At 35.1% G+C, this 14,152-nt stretch overlaps 1 protein-coding gene across 1 annotated transcript; it reads left to right on the top strand.

The window, feature by feature from the left end:
* The first annotated feature begins 4,554 nt into the window (after window positions 1–4,554).
* Window positions 4,555–6,345, top strand: LOC145061878 (vesicle-associated membrane protein 722). Its single transcript, XM_079009459.1, has 5 exons — window positions 4,555–4,891; window positions 5,238–5,379; window positions 5,473–5,593; window positions 5,725–5,787; window positions 5,955–6,345. Exons 1-5 carry the CDS (start codon window positions 4,702–4,704, stop codon window positions 6,102–6,104), a joined length of 666 nt encoding a protein of 221 aa, XP_078865585.1. The 5' UTR covers window positions 4,555–4,701; the 3' UTR covers window positions 6,105–6,345.
* The last annotated feature ends 7,807 nt before the right edge of the window (window positions 6,346–14,152 follow it).

A 14,152-nucleotide genomic window follows, 5' to 3' on the forward strand; every position in this document is an offset into this window, starting at 1 on the left:
AAACTCATATGGATTGAACTTTCTTGACTTCTAGCCTTATGGTAACACGAGTGCCCACCATGTCTTCCAATTAGTTTAACAACTTATCCTTACATATAAATGTATTTTCCATCGATCAAGGTACTTTGTCTTTATGCATTCAAATGAGAACTCTTAGAACTCACATGCATAATTAACTCAATTGGAATGGCACAAAAAACAAAATAATGTCAACATGATAGGTTGCAAACCTCAAGTCGTGTGCTAGTGGTGATCGATAAGGTTTATTCTTGATCTGTTCTTGAAACTTTTCCAAGATAGTTAAAACTCCCACTGACTCCTTGACATATAAAGTTCTCTTGTCAAGAAACATTTCTTGACAAACAAATATATATATATATTAAAGTTATTAAAGATTTTAACAGTAAAGTGGCATCTTTTTTGTCAATTTTGGTCCTCCAACTTACAACATTGACCCTTCATCTTTATGCTTTTGTTCACAAACAATCCTATTACTTTTGTTTGAATTTTTCATAACCCTCACCTTTTATTACATATTATTAGTATTTAGTATTTTGGCAGAAATGGTCCCTCATCATTATTATTATTATTGTTAGACAAAATTACACGATTGGTCCCTGTGGTTTACCAGATTTAACATTATCTTTTTGGTTTTAAATTAATGTTTTATTTATTAGAAAATACTCACCTAATATCATAAACCCACCCACCATCTGCCATGACCACCACCACCACCACTGCCAAAATTACATAAATGGTCCATATGGTTTACCCATGGTGACAAATTCAGTCCCTACTAAAGACCAAATTACCCTCACATTAACAGACAAAAAGCAACGGTATATATTTTCCGGATTGGTTTTCTGACCGCTGCCATACATGACAATAAAGTTCAATTTGTGAGACAATTTCTTTATTTTCCTCATTTATTGCAAGAAATAATGATTTAGATTTCTTTACTTATATAATTAGATGACATTGTTTATCTTCGTTTAATAGATTATTTCAATGCAATTCAACATGCTACTTTACTTTACAAAGCAGTACCTTCCGACCCCGACAACGCCGATGAATCTTTTCTAGTTATTATTATTATTATTATTATTATTATTATTATTATTATTATTATTATTATTATTACTATTTTCTTCTATGCAACCTTTACATTGCACAAAAAGGTTTGTGAAAAAACTTTATGGAAAAATTACTTATTAAGGTGATTAACTTTTCGGTATGTTCATATCTGGGTAACTATCTTTTTTTTATACATATCTACGTAACAAACTTGTTGGAAGTGTTCACATATTACCATTATGACCTGCTATAGCAGGTTAAATCCTAGATGTGAACGCTTTCAACAAGTTCATTGGTGTACAAAAAATAGTTACCCAAATATGAACAAAACGAAAAGTAAAAGTAACTTACATGAATGGTCCCTGTTGGTTGGGGAAATTTGTGTTTTTGGTCCCTAACTTATTTTTTTTTTTAACTTGGTTGGTCCCTACTGTTTATTTTTGTTGCGCGTTTGGTCCCTGTATTACCTAAAAAGACTATTATGTCGTTATTAATTTATTTTTTAATTAATTTTCTTATTTATGTATTTATTTTTTACATATTAAAAAAAATTAATAGACCCCACATATTTGTATCTCCTTGGATGATCCATACTGTTTTTTTTAATTAATTTATTTTTTTTAACTTGGATGATCCCTACTGTTTAATTTTGTTACGAGCTTGGTCTCTGTCTTACCTAAAAAGACTATTGTGCACTTATTATTTTTGTTACGTATTCATCATCCATTCTTTTTTCGGTCCTTCAACTCTGTCGAATCAACACCACAACCCACTAAAGATGAAGAGACAGTAGGTTATGGTGTTGGTTCGCCATAGTTGAAGTACCAAAAAAAGAAGGACGGTGAAGACGTCGATGTTACTAAAGATGAAAAAAAAATAGAAGTTGGGGAGGATGAGAGATGGGATGGTGACCGGTAAGACCCAAATTAAAATTTTCAAATGTGGTTTTAGGTTTACGGTGAGGAGATACTATGTGAGGTCTATTAATATTTTTTAAATATATAAAAAATAAATACATAAATAAGAAAATAAGAAAATTTAAGGGCACAATAGTATTTTTAGGTAAGATAGGGACCAAACGCGCAACAAAAATAAACAATAGGAACCATCTGAATTAAATTTCTCAAATGTGGTTTGAGGTTTATGGTGAGGAGATACAGATATGTAGGGTTTATTAGTTTTTTTAAATATATAAAAATAAATACATAAATAAGAAAATTAATTAAAAATAAATTAATAAAGGCAAAATAGTCTTTTTAGGTACGATAGGGACCTAACGCATAACAAAAATAAACAGTAAGGACCATCCGAGTTAAAAAAATAAGTTATGGACCAAAAACACAAATTCCCCTAAACCACAGGGACCATTCGTGTAATTTACTTTTATTTTTTGTTTTGTTCATATTTGGGTAACTATTTTTTTTTACACATCTAGGTAACGAACTTGTTGAAAGCGTTCACATCTAGGATTTAACCTGCTATAGCAGGTCATAATGGTCATATGTGAACACTTCCAACAAGTTTGTTACCTAAATGTGTACAAAAAAAAGATAGTTACCCAGATGTGAACATACCGAAAAATTAATTACCTTAATAAATCATTTTCCCAAACTTTATTATCATCGATGTTTCTAGTAATCTTTTCGATTGGTGGCATGGTCAAGTTTTGGTGGCATGGTCAAGTTTTTCTTTTAAGATCAAGTTTATTATTTATTTATTTCTTTTATTTTTATTTTATTAAAAAACATATTATGGAATATGGATGCTCTTATGTTTATATGTTTGTACTTTGATATTAAGGCATTCATAATGTATTGAACTTTATAGAGTTCAATGGATTGCCATATTATTTTTCTACAATCCATACAATCATATATATATATATATATATATATATATATATATATATATATATATATATTTCATACAATGCATTGAACTCTATAAAGTTTAATTGAATGTTACAAAATATAATTTATAGTAAATATTTAAGAATTAAAAACTTTCATTTTTCCCATTTAAGAGTTCAATCGCCATTGAACTTCAAATTCATTGAATGTCAAGATGACATATCACAATGGTAGAGTTTCATCCATTGAATGATACATATATTTGCCATCTCATTCAACTCTCCTATTGAACTCACTGTTATGAATGCTTTTAGATTGTATTTGCAATTTCATTTAAAAACAACTTATTGATTTATTGACTTTTTGAAAAGTAGACAAATCAAAGAAAATATTTAGCAATACAAAAAAGACTTTTTAAAATAATTTTTTATTAACTTTTTAAAAATAAGATTTCAATGAGTTGTGATTTCTAAATTTTTAGAACTTTTAATTTTTTAGGTTGTAAAAATAATAGTACTCTAAAACATCTTTTAAAACATGTAATATAAGCTAAGATAAATATTAAAAAAACAATTTATTTATTAAATTTTTCATCATAAAAACTAATCCAAACATTATTTTAAAATTTATTCTCCTTCAATCAAATCATTTTATCTAAAATTAATGTTTAAAATGAAAAGACAAACACACTTTTAGTTTTGGAGATTTGATAATACTCTTGAATATGTGAGTTGTTTGTAGTTATTGTCGTTTGTGTTTAACATTTTTAACATTATAATTCGACATAAATGTTGATTGTCCTTAAGTGTCTTTCGGTATATAAAAAATTAGAACAATCGATTTCCTATAATATGTGATTTATATAAAAGAAAAGTAAAAATAAATAGGCCTTACATCCATGGTTGTCAAAATCGCGATTCTGATCGTAGGGTCGTATGATCCTACGATCCTAGGTATGAAAAACGATCCAGATCGTAAAAGGATCGTATTTGGGGTATGATCGTAGGTAGGATCGTAAAATCGTAGGTAGGATCGTAGGATCGAGATCCGATCCGATCCTACCTTACCTTGATTTTTTTTTAATGAATTTGTTTTACCATTTTATGTCTTTTACCATTTACCAATTTACCATTTATCATTTTATATTGTGGCTTATGACTAATATTTTGATGTTTACCAATGTTTTTATAACTTTTGAACGAAAAATATTTGGGGTATGATCGTAGGTAGGATCGTAAAATCGTAGGTAGGATCGTAGGATCGAGATCCGATCCGATCCTACCTTCCCTTGATTTTTTTTTACTGAATTTGTTTTACCATTTTATGTCTTTTACCATTTACCAATTTACCATTTATCATTTTATATTGTGGCTTATGACTAATATTTTGATGTTTACCAATGTTTTTATAACTTTTGAACGAAAAATTGAATGTTTGAAATATTTTTCATGATTAAAAATTATAAATTAAAATTATATTTTATTTTTTGGGATCTTAGGATCCCGATCCCAATCTTACGATCGCAATTTTGCAAACCCAAAAACAATTTACGATCGGACGTGCACGACCTTGCTTACATCTTTATCCTCATTTTTGAATTAAATTAAAAAAAGGGCTTGGTCAAACGCCTGCGTAAACCCACCTTTCAACCTACGATTTCGAAAACCCAAAATCAGATCAGATTCTTCCATTTTCCAAGCGGTTCTTTTCCGGCCGCTACGGTTTCATACTTTGCGAGAGGGTTTCGTAGATCAATCTTCCTATAATCATCATCAATATGGGGCAACAATCTTTGATCTATAGTTTTGTGTCCAGAGGGACCGTGATTCTTGCAGAGTACACAGAGTTCACCGGAAATTTCACCTCTATTGCTTCTCAATGCCTCCAGAAGCTTCCCGCAACTAACAATAAGTTCACATACAACTGCGATGGGCACACCTTCAATTACCTTGTTGAAGATGGCTTCAGTAAGCACTCACGAACTTCTCTCCGTTAATTTTCCGTTACAGCTTCGATTTTAGATGTGATTTTAGGGTTTTCATTCATCCGCATCACATTTTATAAATGGAAAGCTTGTTAGTCGGTTCTAATTGTTATGGATGCATATTTCCGCTTCATCTGATTCGTGAATCGTGATGCGGTTTTGGTTGATAGTTCTATAATGGAGTATAATTTCTATAATTTACTGAACTTCCATTAATGAACTTTTTGTATTATTGGGTTTCTATGCGACAAACAGACTTGTAATGTACTGATCTATGCTTTATTACATTGCAAAACTGATTATTATTCGACTGCTTTTGAATCATGAAGCATACTGTGTTGTGGCTGCTGAATCTGCTGGCCGACAAGTGCCCATGGCTTTTCTTGAGCGAACCAAGGACGACTTTAACAAGAAATATGGTGGTGGGAAAGCTGCTACAGCTGTTGCCAATAGTCTTAACAAAGAATTCGGGTAACCCCACCCCACTCTTTCATTTTAAACACAATATTTGTGTAAATCCTTGTAAACTAATTATATATTTATGACTGAGCTTACCATGAGCAGACCCAAACTGAAGGAGCAGATGCAGTATTGTGTAGATCATCCTGATGAAATCAGCAAGCTCTCAAAGGTCAAAGCCCAGGTTTCAGAAGTCAAAGGTGTGATGATGGAGAACATTGAAAAGGTAAAATGTAAAAATGTAAAAATGTAAAATACTTTTTGGGCGTTTTATGTTTAGGTTAAAGGATCAAAATACATACTTCAAGTAATTTATAGGAATTTTGTTCTGATCTTGTAGTTTTTTTGCATATACAGGTTTTGGATCGAGGTGAGAAGATAGAGCTCCTTGTGGATAAAACAGAGAATCTTCGATCTCAGGTCAGGGAATTTGAATTCTTAATTTACTTCTGCATAATTGTGCTACAAGAAATCTTGGATCAATCAATCTATGCTTCAATTAAGTTTTTCTTGATATTATATTATCATTATCTTTAAAAGCATCGCCATATTATATCTTGAAATTGTATATATATGATTGATTGCAGGCACAAGATTTTAGGACACAAGGTACACAGATAAGGAGGAAAATGTGGCTGCAAAATATGAAGATAAAACTAATAGTTCTTGGAATCATCGTTGCCTTGATTCTGATTATAGTTCTCTCAGTTTGTGGTGGCTTCAATTGTGGCAAGTGAAAGTGAAGTGAAGCTCATATATAATATGGTAAAACTTTGTTTAATTTGTCTTTGTTTTTATTAAAAAGCCTATTATGTTGCAAGATTGCGTGTATATTTTTGTACTTTTAAGACCATTGAAACAACTTTATTGCTCTTTGGTCTTTTAACTTGTAGTAGAATAATGTTAACATGTTTGTAAGAGGATGAAGTTGTAGGAGTGCATAAGTTCATAGCATGGGTTCGTGCTTTTTTGAGGTCAGATGACACTCTCAGAATGTTTTGGAAATAATTGGAATGTCATCATCATCAAATCTACAATACCATAAGAATTTCATAATGGTGAGTAAATGTTGCCTGTATAGATGATTGTTTTCATAGATAACCTGACATGTGAAATAAGGATCATGAGTAAGCAGATGTAGGGTGAACATGGTCTAGGAATCGGACTGGATCAAATAATGAAATTGGGTAACTGTTTGGTTTTGTTTTTTTGGTACCAAAACCGCAATAGGACCTAATGTGTTTGTTAGTCCAAATTCGAATGTATTAAAAAGGTGCAATAAAATATGGATTCATAAAATGGATTTGGGTTTAAAATGCAAATATGTATTCATAGTATTACAAAAGTTATGCACATTGGCACCTTTAGAGTCCCAGATCTGGTCTCACGGTTTATTTATTTGGTTTTGTTTCGGTATTTTTGATTTGGTTTTGAGTTTTTCCGTTAACCCATCAAGATTTACTAAAAGTTATATATTAATATTTAATAAAAGAAAAAGGGAGGAAGTTGAGTAATGTGATTAAAAAAATACATAATTAACACAAAAATAATATATTTATAAACTTTGGCAAAAATGCAAAATTAGTGTGGTTAAAATCGAAACCTAAGTGGACCAAAATTGTATGGATCGAAATTGAACTGGGGAAAAACTAAAACTAAAAACCAAACCGAAATGTATATTAAGTGCTATATCAGTTCGGTTATGATTGATTTTTCTCTCTTGTTCGGGTTTTTAGGCCTTTATGTCTATTCCTTGTAAAATCTTAAATTTCAAATCATTTTTTTTTCTTTTGAAAACATAAATAACAATCCAAAACATTTTCATAAAAGATCAACGTAGTAAATTGTTTCAAAACATCATCAAACCATAATATCCAGATGTGTCAAAATATCATAACAATTGAAGTCTAAAATAAATCGGTGGCTATGTGTATGCCGTACAGTCAAGTTGGAGCTTTCTCATGATTAGAAGAACTACCTGAAAAATAGTAAATCAATAACTGTAAACATAAAGCTTAGTGAGTTCTTTTAAAATATTACATACTACAATACATATACAATGCATACAAACAAAAACTCTCGACTCTAGTACCGATTCACCCCATCAATGACGACTAATGACTCTAGTACATGTCTAATCATCAAAGGTGACTAACAGATCTAGTGTATGTCTAGTCATCAACAAAAGTTAACGACTTTAGTGCACGTCTAACGACTCTAGTACACGTCTAGTCATCAATGGCGACTTACGGCTCTGGTACACGTCTAGTCATCAACAGTGACTAACAAATCTAGTGTATGTCTAGTCATCAACGACGTTAATGGTTTAGTGAGTTCTTTCAAAATACTACATACCACAATACATATACAGTACATACAAACAAAGGCTCTCAACTCTAGTACCGATCCACCCGATCAATGGCGACTAACAGCTCTAATACACGTCTAGTCATCAACGGTGACTAACAAATCTAGTGTATGTCTAGTCATCAATGACGGTTAATGACTTTAGTGCACGTCTAACCGTAGATACGAGTATTTTTTGGCTCTCGGCTCTAGTGACGATCCACCATCAACTCAACATAATATGTTGACATATCATACAAACAAGAAATCAAACAATTAATAGACAAAAGACTATACTGTAACGCCCGCGTTTCCAGGCTAGGCATTATCATTGATGTAATAGTCTAGGTTAACCCTTGTAACTCTTTTTGAAGTATTAATGATGAAATATTTAAGTATTATGTGTTATGTGCTTAATTGTGTAACTTAATTTAATTAAGAATAAAAAATAAGCGTCAAAATGAAATGTTAGATAAAGCCGATATCTATGGATAGTGTTGCAGTGGTTGAAACGAGGTTTCCGAATATATAAAGAATGCCGAAATCCGAGTTATAACGAAGAAGTTATGACATGTCGAAGTTTCGCGACAGAACCGGCACGACCCAGCGCGACCCAGCGCGACGTAAATAGTGAATTTAAGGTAGATAGATATCTATCCTTAGTGATCTAAATGAGAATTGAAGATCTCATCGATAGTAGTGCAACGACGGAAAGACGGACGAAAACGGAGTTCAGATGAAAGAGTTATGAATTTCGAACGGAGTTTTCCTGTCCCGGCCTACTAAAAATAATATATAAGTAATATAATTATAATATATTAAAATAAAGTCAAAATTAGCCAATGGAGTCTAAACGAGAGTTGTAGAGCATAATCTCACCTTCGCGTTGATATAAAGAATGTCGAAAACGGAGTTCGTATGCGAAAGTTATGAATTTCTGAAGTTCGGGGCGCGAAACCCCAAAACTGTCAGAGACCACGACGTGGCAAGCAGTGCCATGACGTTGCAAGTCTCCTGACATCTCCAGGAGTCCCCTAGATGCAACTTGCAATGACGTATGCAATGACGACCAAGCCCACGATGTGGAAAAAGGATCCCACGACGCGGCAAGGGCCAAATTTGCCCTATAAATAGATTTGAAGGGCCAGCCGACTATGGTTGCTCCATCCCTTCTCTCCCTCTCCCGATACACCCTCTAAGCCTTATTTTAACCCCCCGAAGCCCCGGTATCAACCACGAGACCCGAAGCAAGTTCCGAAACCCGAAGATCCCGAGAAGAAAAGAGTTTCCGAGCCGAAGCTCTGCCCGCGAGAACTTCGATTTTTGTGAAGATCTTCCAGATCTGCTGAGGATTACTACTACTGTAAGCTGTAGTGCTGTCCGATCATCTTCTGATCAAGTGAGTGTGTGGTTACTTTCTTCAAACGCATAATTATAAAGTATTTTATACGAAATACGTGTTATGTGTATATTTTGTGTTATATGTGTGAATGTATATTCACTCTCTTCTATCTCATGGATCTGATTTGTTTTCTATGAAATACGTGTTATGTGTGTGTGCCTCATCTGTTATGTGGAATATGTATTAATTAAAGCATGCTATACATGTTTTTAAACTATGTATAAAAATGTATATTTTTATCTGCTAATATTTTGGGTAGAACATGAGTAGATAATTGGTGTGTAATAAACAGATGAGAGACCTCGTTGTTGTTTTGATTCAGTCATCTAGCGGAGTTTAGATGACGACCACAGACTTTTCTAGACAGTCATGTGGAACACTAGCAGGCTCGCCACCTGTAGGTGTTAATGAACTTGGGTGTTCATTCGCTGTACTCCATCCCCCTCATGGTTGCCTTATTTGACTTATATTGCTGAGGAACCCCCGAAACATGTGTTGTCGCCCCGATGAAATATTCTTAGACTAGGTCCCTTATGTTAGTTGTCTTAGGGATGTAAAGTGAGAATAACGGGAATGGGTAATTGGGTTATTGTTGGTTGGTGGAATTAAATATAATTATTTATTGTGGGTTGAAAACCCTATATGCTCACCAGACTCCCAAGCCTGACCCACTCAGTTTTATTTGTATTACAGGAAGTGGCACAAGGGCATAAGATGGATGAACCATCAAGTTGTTTTGTTTACAAGTCTGTATATGTATATATTTGTTGAATGACTTGTAATGTTATCGTTTATGCTTTATGGTCTGTATCGGAACATGACATCCCGAGTTTTGATTATATAACGAAAATACATTTCTTTTATGAAATGCTTTGGTAAACATTGTTTTATCACGTTTTGTTTTTGGGAACAAATTCCGCAACTCTTTCAAATCAAAAGGATTTACTCTGAAATTATTTTAAAAGCATAAATGAAAATCGGTCTTTTCTGGCCGAGATTTTGCTCAATTCTTCTCTTTTTCGTGCCGAAGCTCTGCGTGTAAACCCCCGAAGCCATCCCGACACCCCAGATCTCATATCCAAGTTAAGAAGGAAGTTTTACGCTCTCGAGATCCCGAGAAGTGCGATTCCCGAGCCGAAGCTCTGCCCGCGAGGAGTTCGATTTTTGTGGAGATTTTCCAGATCTGCCGAAGAATACTACTTCTATAAGCCGTAGTGCTGTCTGATCACCTTCTGATCAAGTGAGTGTGTAGTTACTTTCTTCTAACGCATAATTATGAAGTATTATATATAAAATACGTGTTATGTGTATATTTGTTGTTATATGTGTGAATGTATATTCAGTTTCTTCTATCTCATAGATCTGATTTATTCTCTATGAAATACGTGTTATGTGGGTGTGCCTCATCTGTTATGTGGAATATGTATTGAATGAGAATGCTATACAGGTTTTAAACTATGTATAAAAATATATATTTTTATCTACTAATATGTTGGGTAGAACATGGGTAGATAGTTGACGTGTGATAAACAGATGAGAGGCCTCGATGTTGTTTTTGATTCAGTCATCTAGCGAAGTTTAGATGATGACCACAGACTTTTCTAGACAGTCCTGTGGAACGCTAGTAGGTTCGCCACCTGTAGGTGTTAATGAACTCGGGTGTTCATTCGCTGTACTCCATCCCCCTCATGGTTGCCTTATTTGACTTATATTGCCGAGGAACCCCCGAAGCATGTGTTGTCGCCCCGATGAAATATTCTTAGACTAGGTCCCTTATGTTAGTTGTTTTAGGGACGTAAAGTGAGAATAACGGGAATGGGTAATTGGGTTATTGTTGGTTGGTGGAAATTAAATATAATTATTTATTGTGGGTTGAAAACCCTATATTCTCACCAGGTTCCCAAGCCTGACCCACTCAGTTTATTTGTATTACAGGAAGTGGCGTAAGGGCATAGGATGGATGAACCATCAAGTTATTTTGTTTACATGTCTGTATATGTATATATTTGTTGAATGACTTGTAATGTTATCGTTTATGCTTTATAGTCTGTATCGGAACATGACATCCCGAGTTTTGATTACATAATGAAAATACATTTCTTTATGAAATGCTTTGGTAAAGGCAGCATGTCAGTTGATGAATACACTAATAACTTTACAGACAAGATGGAGTTTTCTTTGCGCATCGTGCCAGATGAGCTAACAAAGGTTGACCGATACGCAAAAGGACTCCCATGGGAGTACGAGGTTCCGGTACGTCAGGCACATACTCTAGAGGCAGCTATCTGGGCTGCCAAGTCTGTTGAGAACATGATTAAGGGGAGAACCACCGACAAGGTTGAGGTTCGTGAGAAGAGAAAGTTTGAGGGAACATCTGGTTCTGGTAAGAAAAGCAAATTTTCGAAATCTTATTCGAAAAAGTTTGGTGGAGGAAAAGGAGGCGAAGCGAAATGGTGTGATAAGTGTAAGAAAAAGCACTTTAGAAAATGTAGTGGGGATGTAACCTGCTACAAGTGCGGAAAAATTGGGAATTTTGCCAATGAGTGTCCGAACAACAAAAGGATGTGTTTTGGTTGTAATGAAGAAGGGCACATTTTGAAAGACTGTCCGAAGAAGAAGGAGGCAGCTAAGCCCAACATTCCACCAAAGCCGTAGGCGAGAGCCTTTCAGATGACACTGGAAGCTGCGAAGGATGAAGCTGATGTCGCTTCAGGTACCTTTCTCGTAAACGAATTACCTGCTCAAATTTTGTTTGATTCTGGAGCCAACTACTCCTTTATTTCGCACGAGTTTGGTAGGAGACTAGCGTTGTCTATTGATAGAATAGATAATGCTTTATTAGTCGAAGTAGCTAGTGGCAAGTTTGTACCTATTAGCCATCGTATGAAAAACATCTTAATCGACCTTAATGGGAATAAGTTTCACTAGGAATTATTGCCTATCGAACTTAATGGTTTCGACATCGTTCTGAGAATCGATTGGCTTAGCGCCAATGATGCCGAAATTTTATGCAAGAAGAAGATAGTTAAAGTAAACCCGCCTGGGAAAGAGTCATTTATGGTGTATGGGGATAAACGCAGAGTGAATTCTAGAATCATTTCTCTAATGAAGTCCAGAAAGTGTTTGACCAAGGGATGTACATCATATTTAGCATTCATAATCGATGCTAAAAAGGAAAAGAAGGTGATGCAAAGTATTCTGGTGGTGTGTGATTATCCTGAAGTATTTCCTGAAGATCTTCCTGGATTACCACCTGATAGAAAAGTGGAGTTCAGAATAGACTTGTTACCAGGGACCACGCCAATAGCAAAAGCACCTTATCGATTAGAACCGACGGAGATGAAGGAGCTAATGATGCAACTTTGGGATTTATTGGACAAAGGTTTCATTAGACCTAGTTCATCACCCTAGGGAGCTCCGGTGTTATTCGTGAAGAAGAAAGATGGAAGTATGAGAATGTGCATCGATTACAGAGACTGAACAAGGCAACAATAAAGAATAGATACCCGTTGCCAAGAATTGATGACCTGTTTGATCAATTGCAAGGTTCGAGCTATTTCTTGAAGATTGATCTAAGGTCAGGATATCATCAGCTAAAAGTAAGAGAGCAAGATATCGAGAAGACTGCATTTAGAACTAGATATGGACACTATGAGTTCTTGGTTATGTCGTTTGGACTAACCAATGCTCCAGCAACGTTCATGGATTTGATGAATAGGGTTTGTAATCCGTTCCCTGATAAATCTGTGATAGTGTTCATACGACATTCTAATTTACTCGAAAAGCCAAGAGGAGCATGGCAGACACTTGCGAGAAGTGTTAGAGTCTTGAAGAAGGAGAAGCTGTATGCAAAGCTCTCCAAATGTGATTTTTGGATTCGTGAAGTCCAATTCTTGGGTCACGTGGTCAACCAGGAAGGGATAATGGTCGATGCAGCAAAGATTGAGGCTGTAATGAAGTGGGAACAACCGAAAAGTCCCACGGAGATCCGAAGCTTTTTAGGATTAGCCGGATATTGCCGAAGGTTTATCAAAGGCTTTTCTTCGATCGCTAGTCCATTAAAAGCTTTGACCCACAAAGGATCTACTTATGCTTGGAGTGATAAGCATAAAGAAGCATTCGAGAAGCTAAAGAAGAAGCTATGCGAGGCACCGATTTTATCTCTACCTGATGGAGTTGAAGACTTCGCTGTTTATAGCGATGCGTCTGGAGTTGGATTGGGTTGTGTTTTGACCCAAAGAGATAAGGTGATCGCGTATGCATCTTGAAAGTTGAAGGAGCATGAAAAGAATTACCCGACTCATGATTTAGAGCTGGCAGCGGTAGTTTTCGCTCTGAAAATATGGAGGCATTACCTCTATGGCACGAAGTGTAAACTTTTCACTGATCATAAGAGTCTCCAATATCTCTTTAATCAGAAAGAGTTAAATATGAGGCAACGACGCTGGATAGAGTTACTCAAGGACTACGACTGTGAGATACTTTACCACCCCGGTAAAGCTAATGTTGTTGCTGATGCTCTCAGTCGGAAAGTCAGTGTTGAGAGAAAAAGGCCAAGAGCGTTGAGAATTGAAGTTGTCTCGACCATTGTGGAAAGTATAAAGAAAGCTCAAGAAGAAGCTTCTGAAAAGAATGACCGAAAGGAGGAACGTTTAGGCAAAACGTTGGTGTTTGGTACAAACGGTCATGGACTAAAGGTATTCCAAGATCGTATTTAGGTACCTAAGTCAGGAGGAATAAGAGATCTTCTGATGGAAGAAGCTCACAAAACCATGTACTCAATTCATCCTGGCAGCACTAAAATGTATAGGGACCTGAAACCCTACTACTGGTGGCTGACGATGAAGCTTGATGTTGCAAAGTATGTGGCCGAGTGTGTGACTTGTGCGAGAGTCAAGACACAACATCAGAAACCGTACGGGAGTTTAAAGCCATTGCCTGTGCCTATGGGTAAGTGGGAAGACATTTCTATGAATTTTGTCACTAAACTACCTAGAACAAAGAATGGTCACGACATGATTTGGGTGGTCGTTGATC

This window comes from Lactuca serriola, chromosome 7, assembly GCF_051521515.1.
Source record: "Lactuca serriola cultivar US96UC23 chromosome 7, Lser_US96UC23_V15, whole genome shotgun sequence".
NCBI classification, from domain to species: Eukaryota; Viridiplantae; Streptophyta; class Magnoliopsida; order Asterales; family Asteraceae; genus Lactuca; species Lactuca serriola.

Excerpts from the sequence above, each read along its gene's own strand:
- LOC145061878 (XM_079009459.1), top strand. The coding sequence starts at position 4,702 with ATGGGGCAACAATCTTTGATCTATAGTTTTGTGTCCAGAGGGACCGTG. Across the intron at positions 4,892-5,237 it reads CCTTGTTGAAGATGGCTTCA|CATACTGTGTTGTGGCTGCT; the intron begins GTAAGCACTCAC and ends TGAATCATGAAG. Across the intron at positions 5,594-5,724 it reads TGATGGAGAACATTGAAAAG|GTTTTGGATCGAGGTGAGAA; the intron begins GTAAAATGTAAA and ends TTGCATATACAG.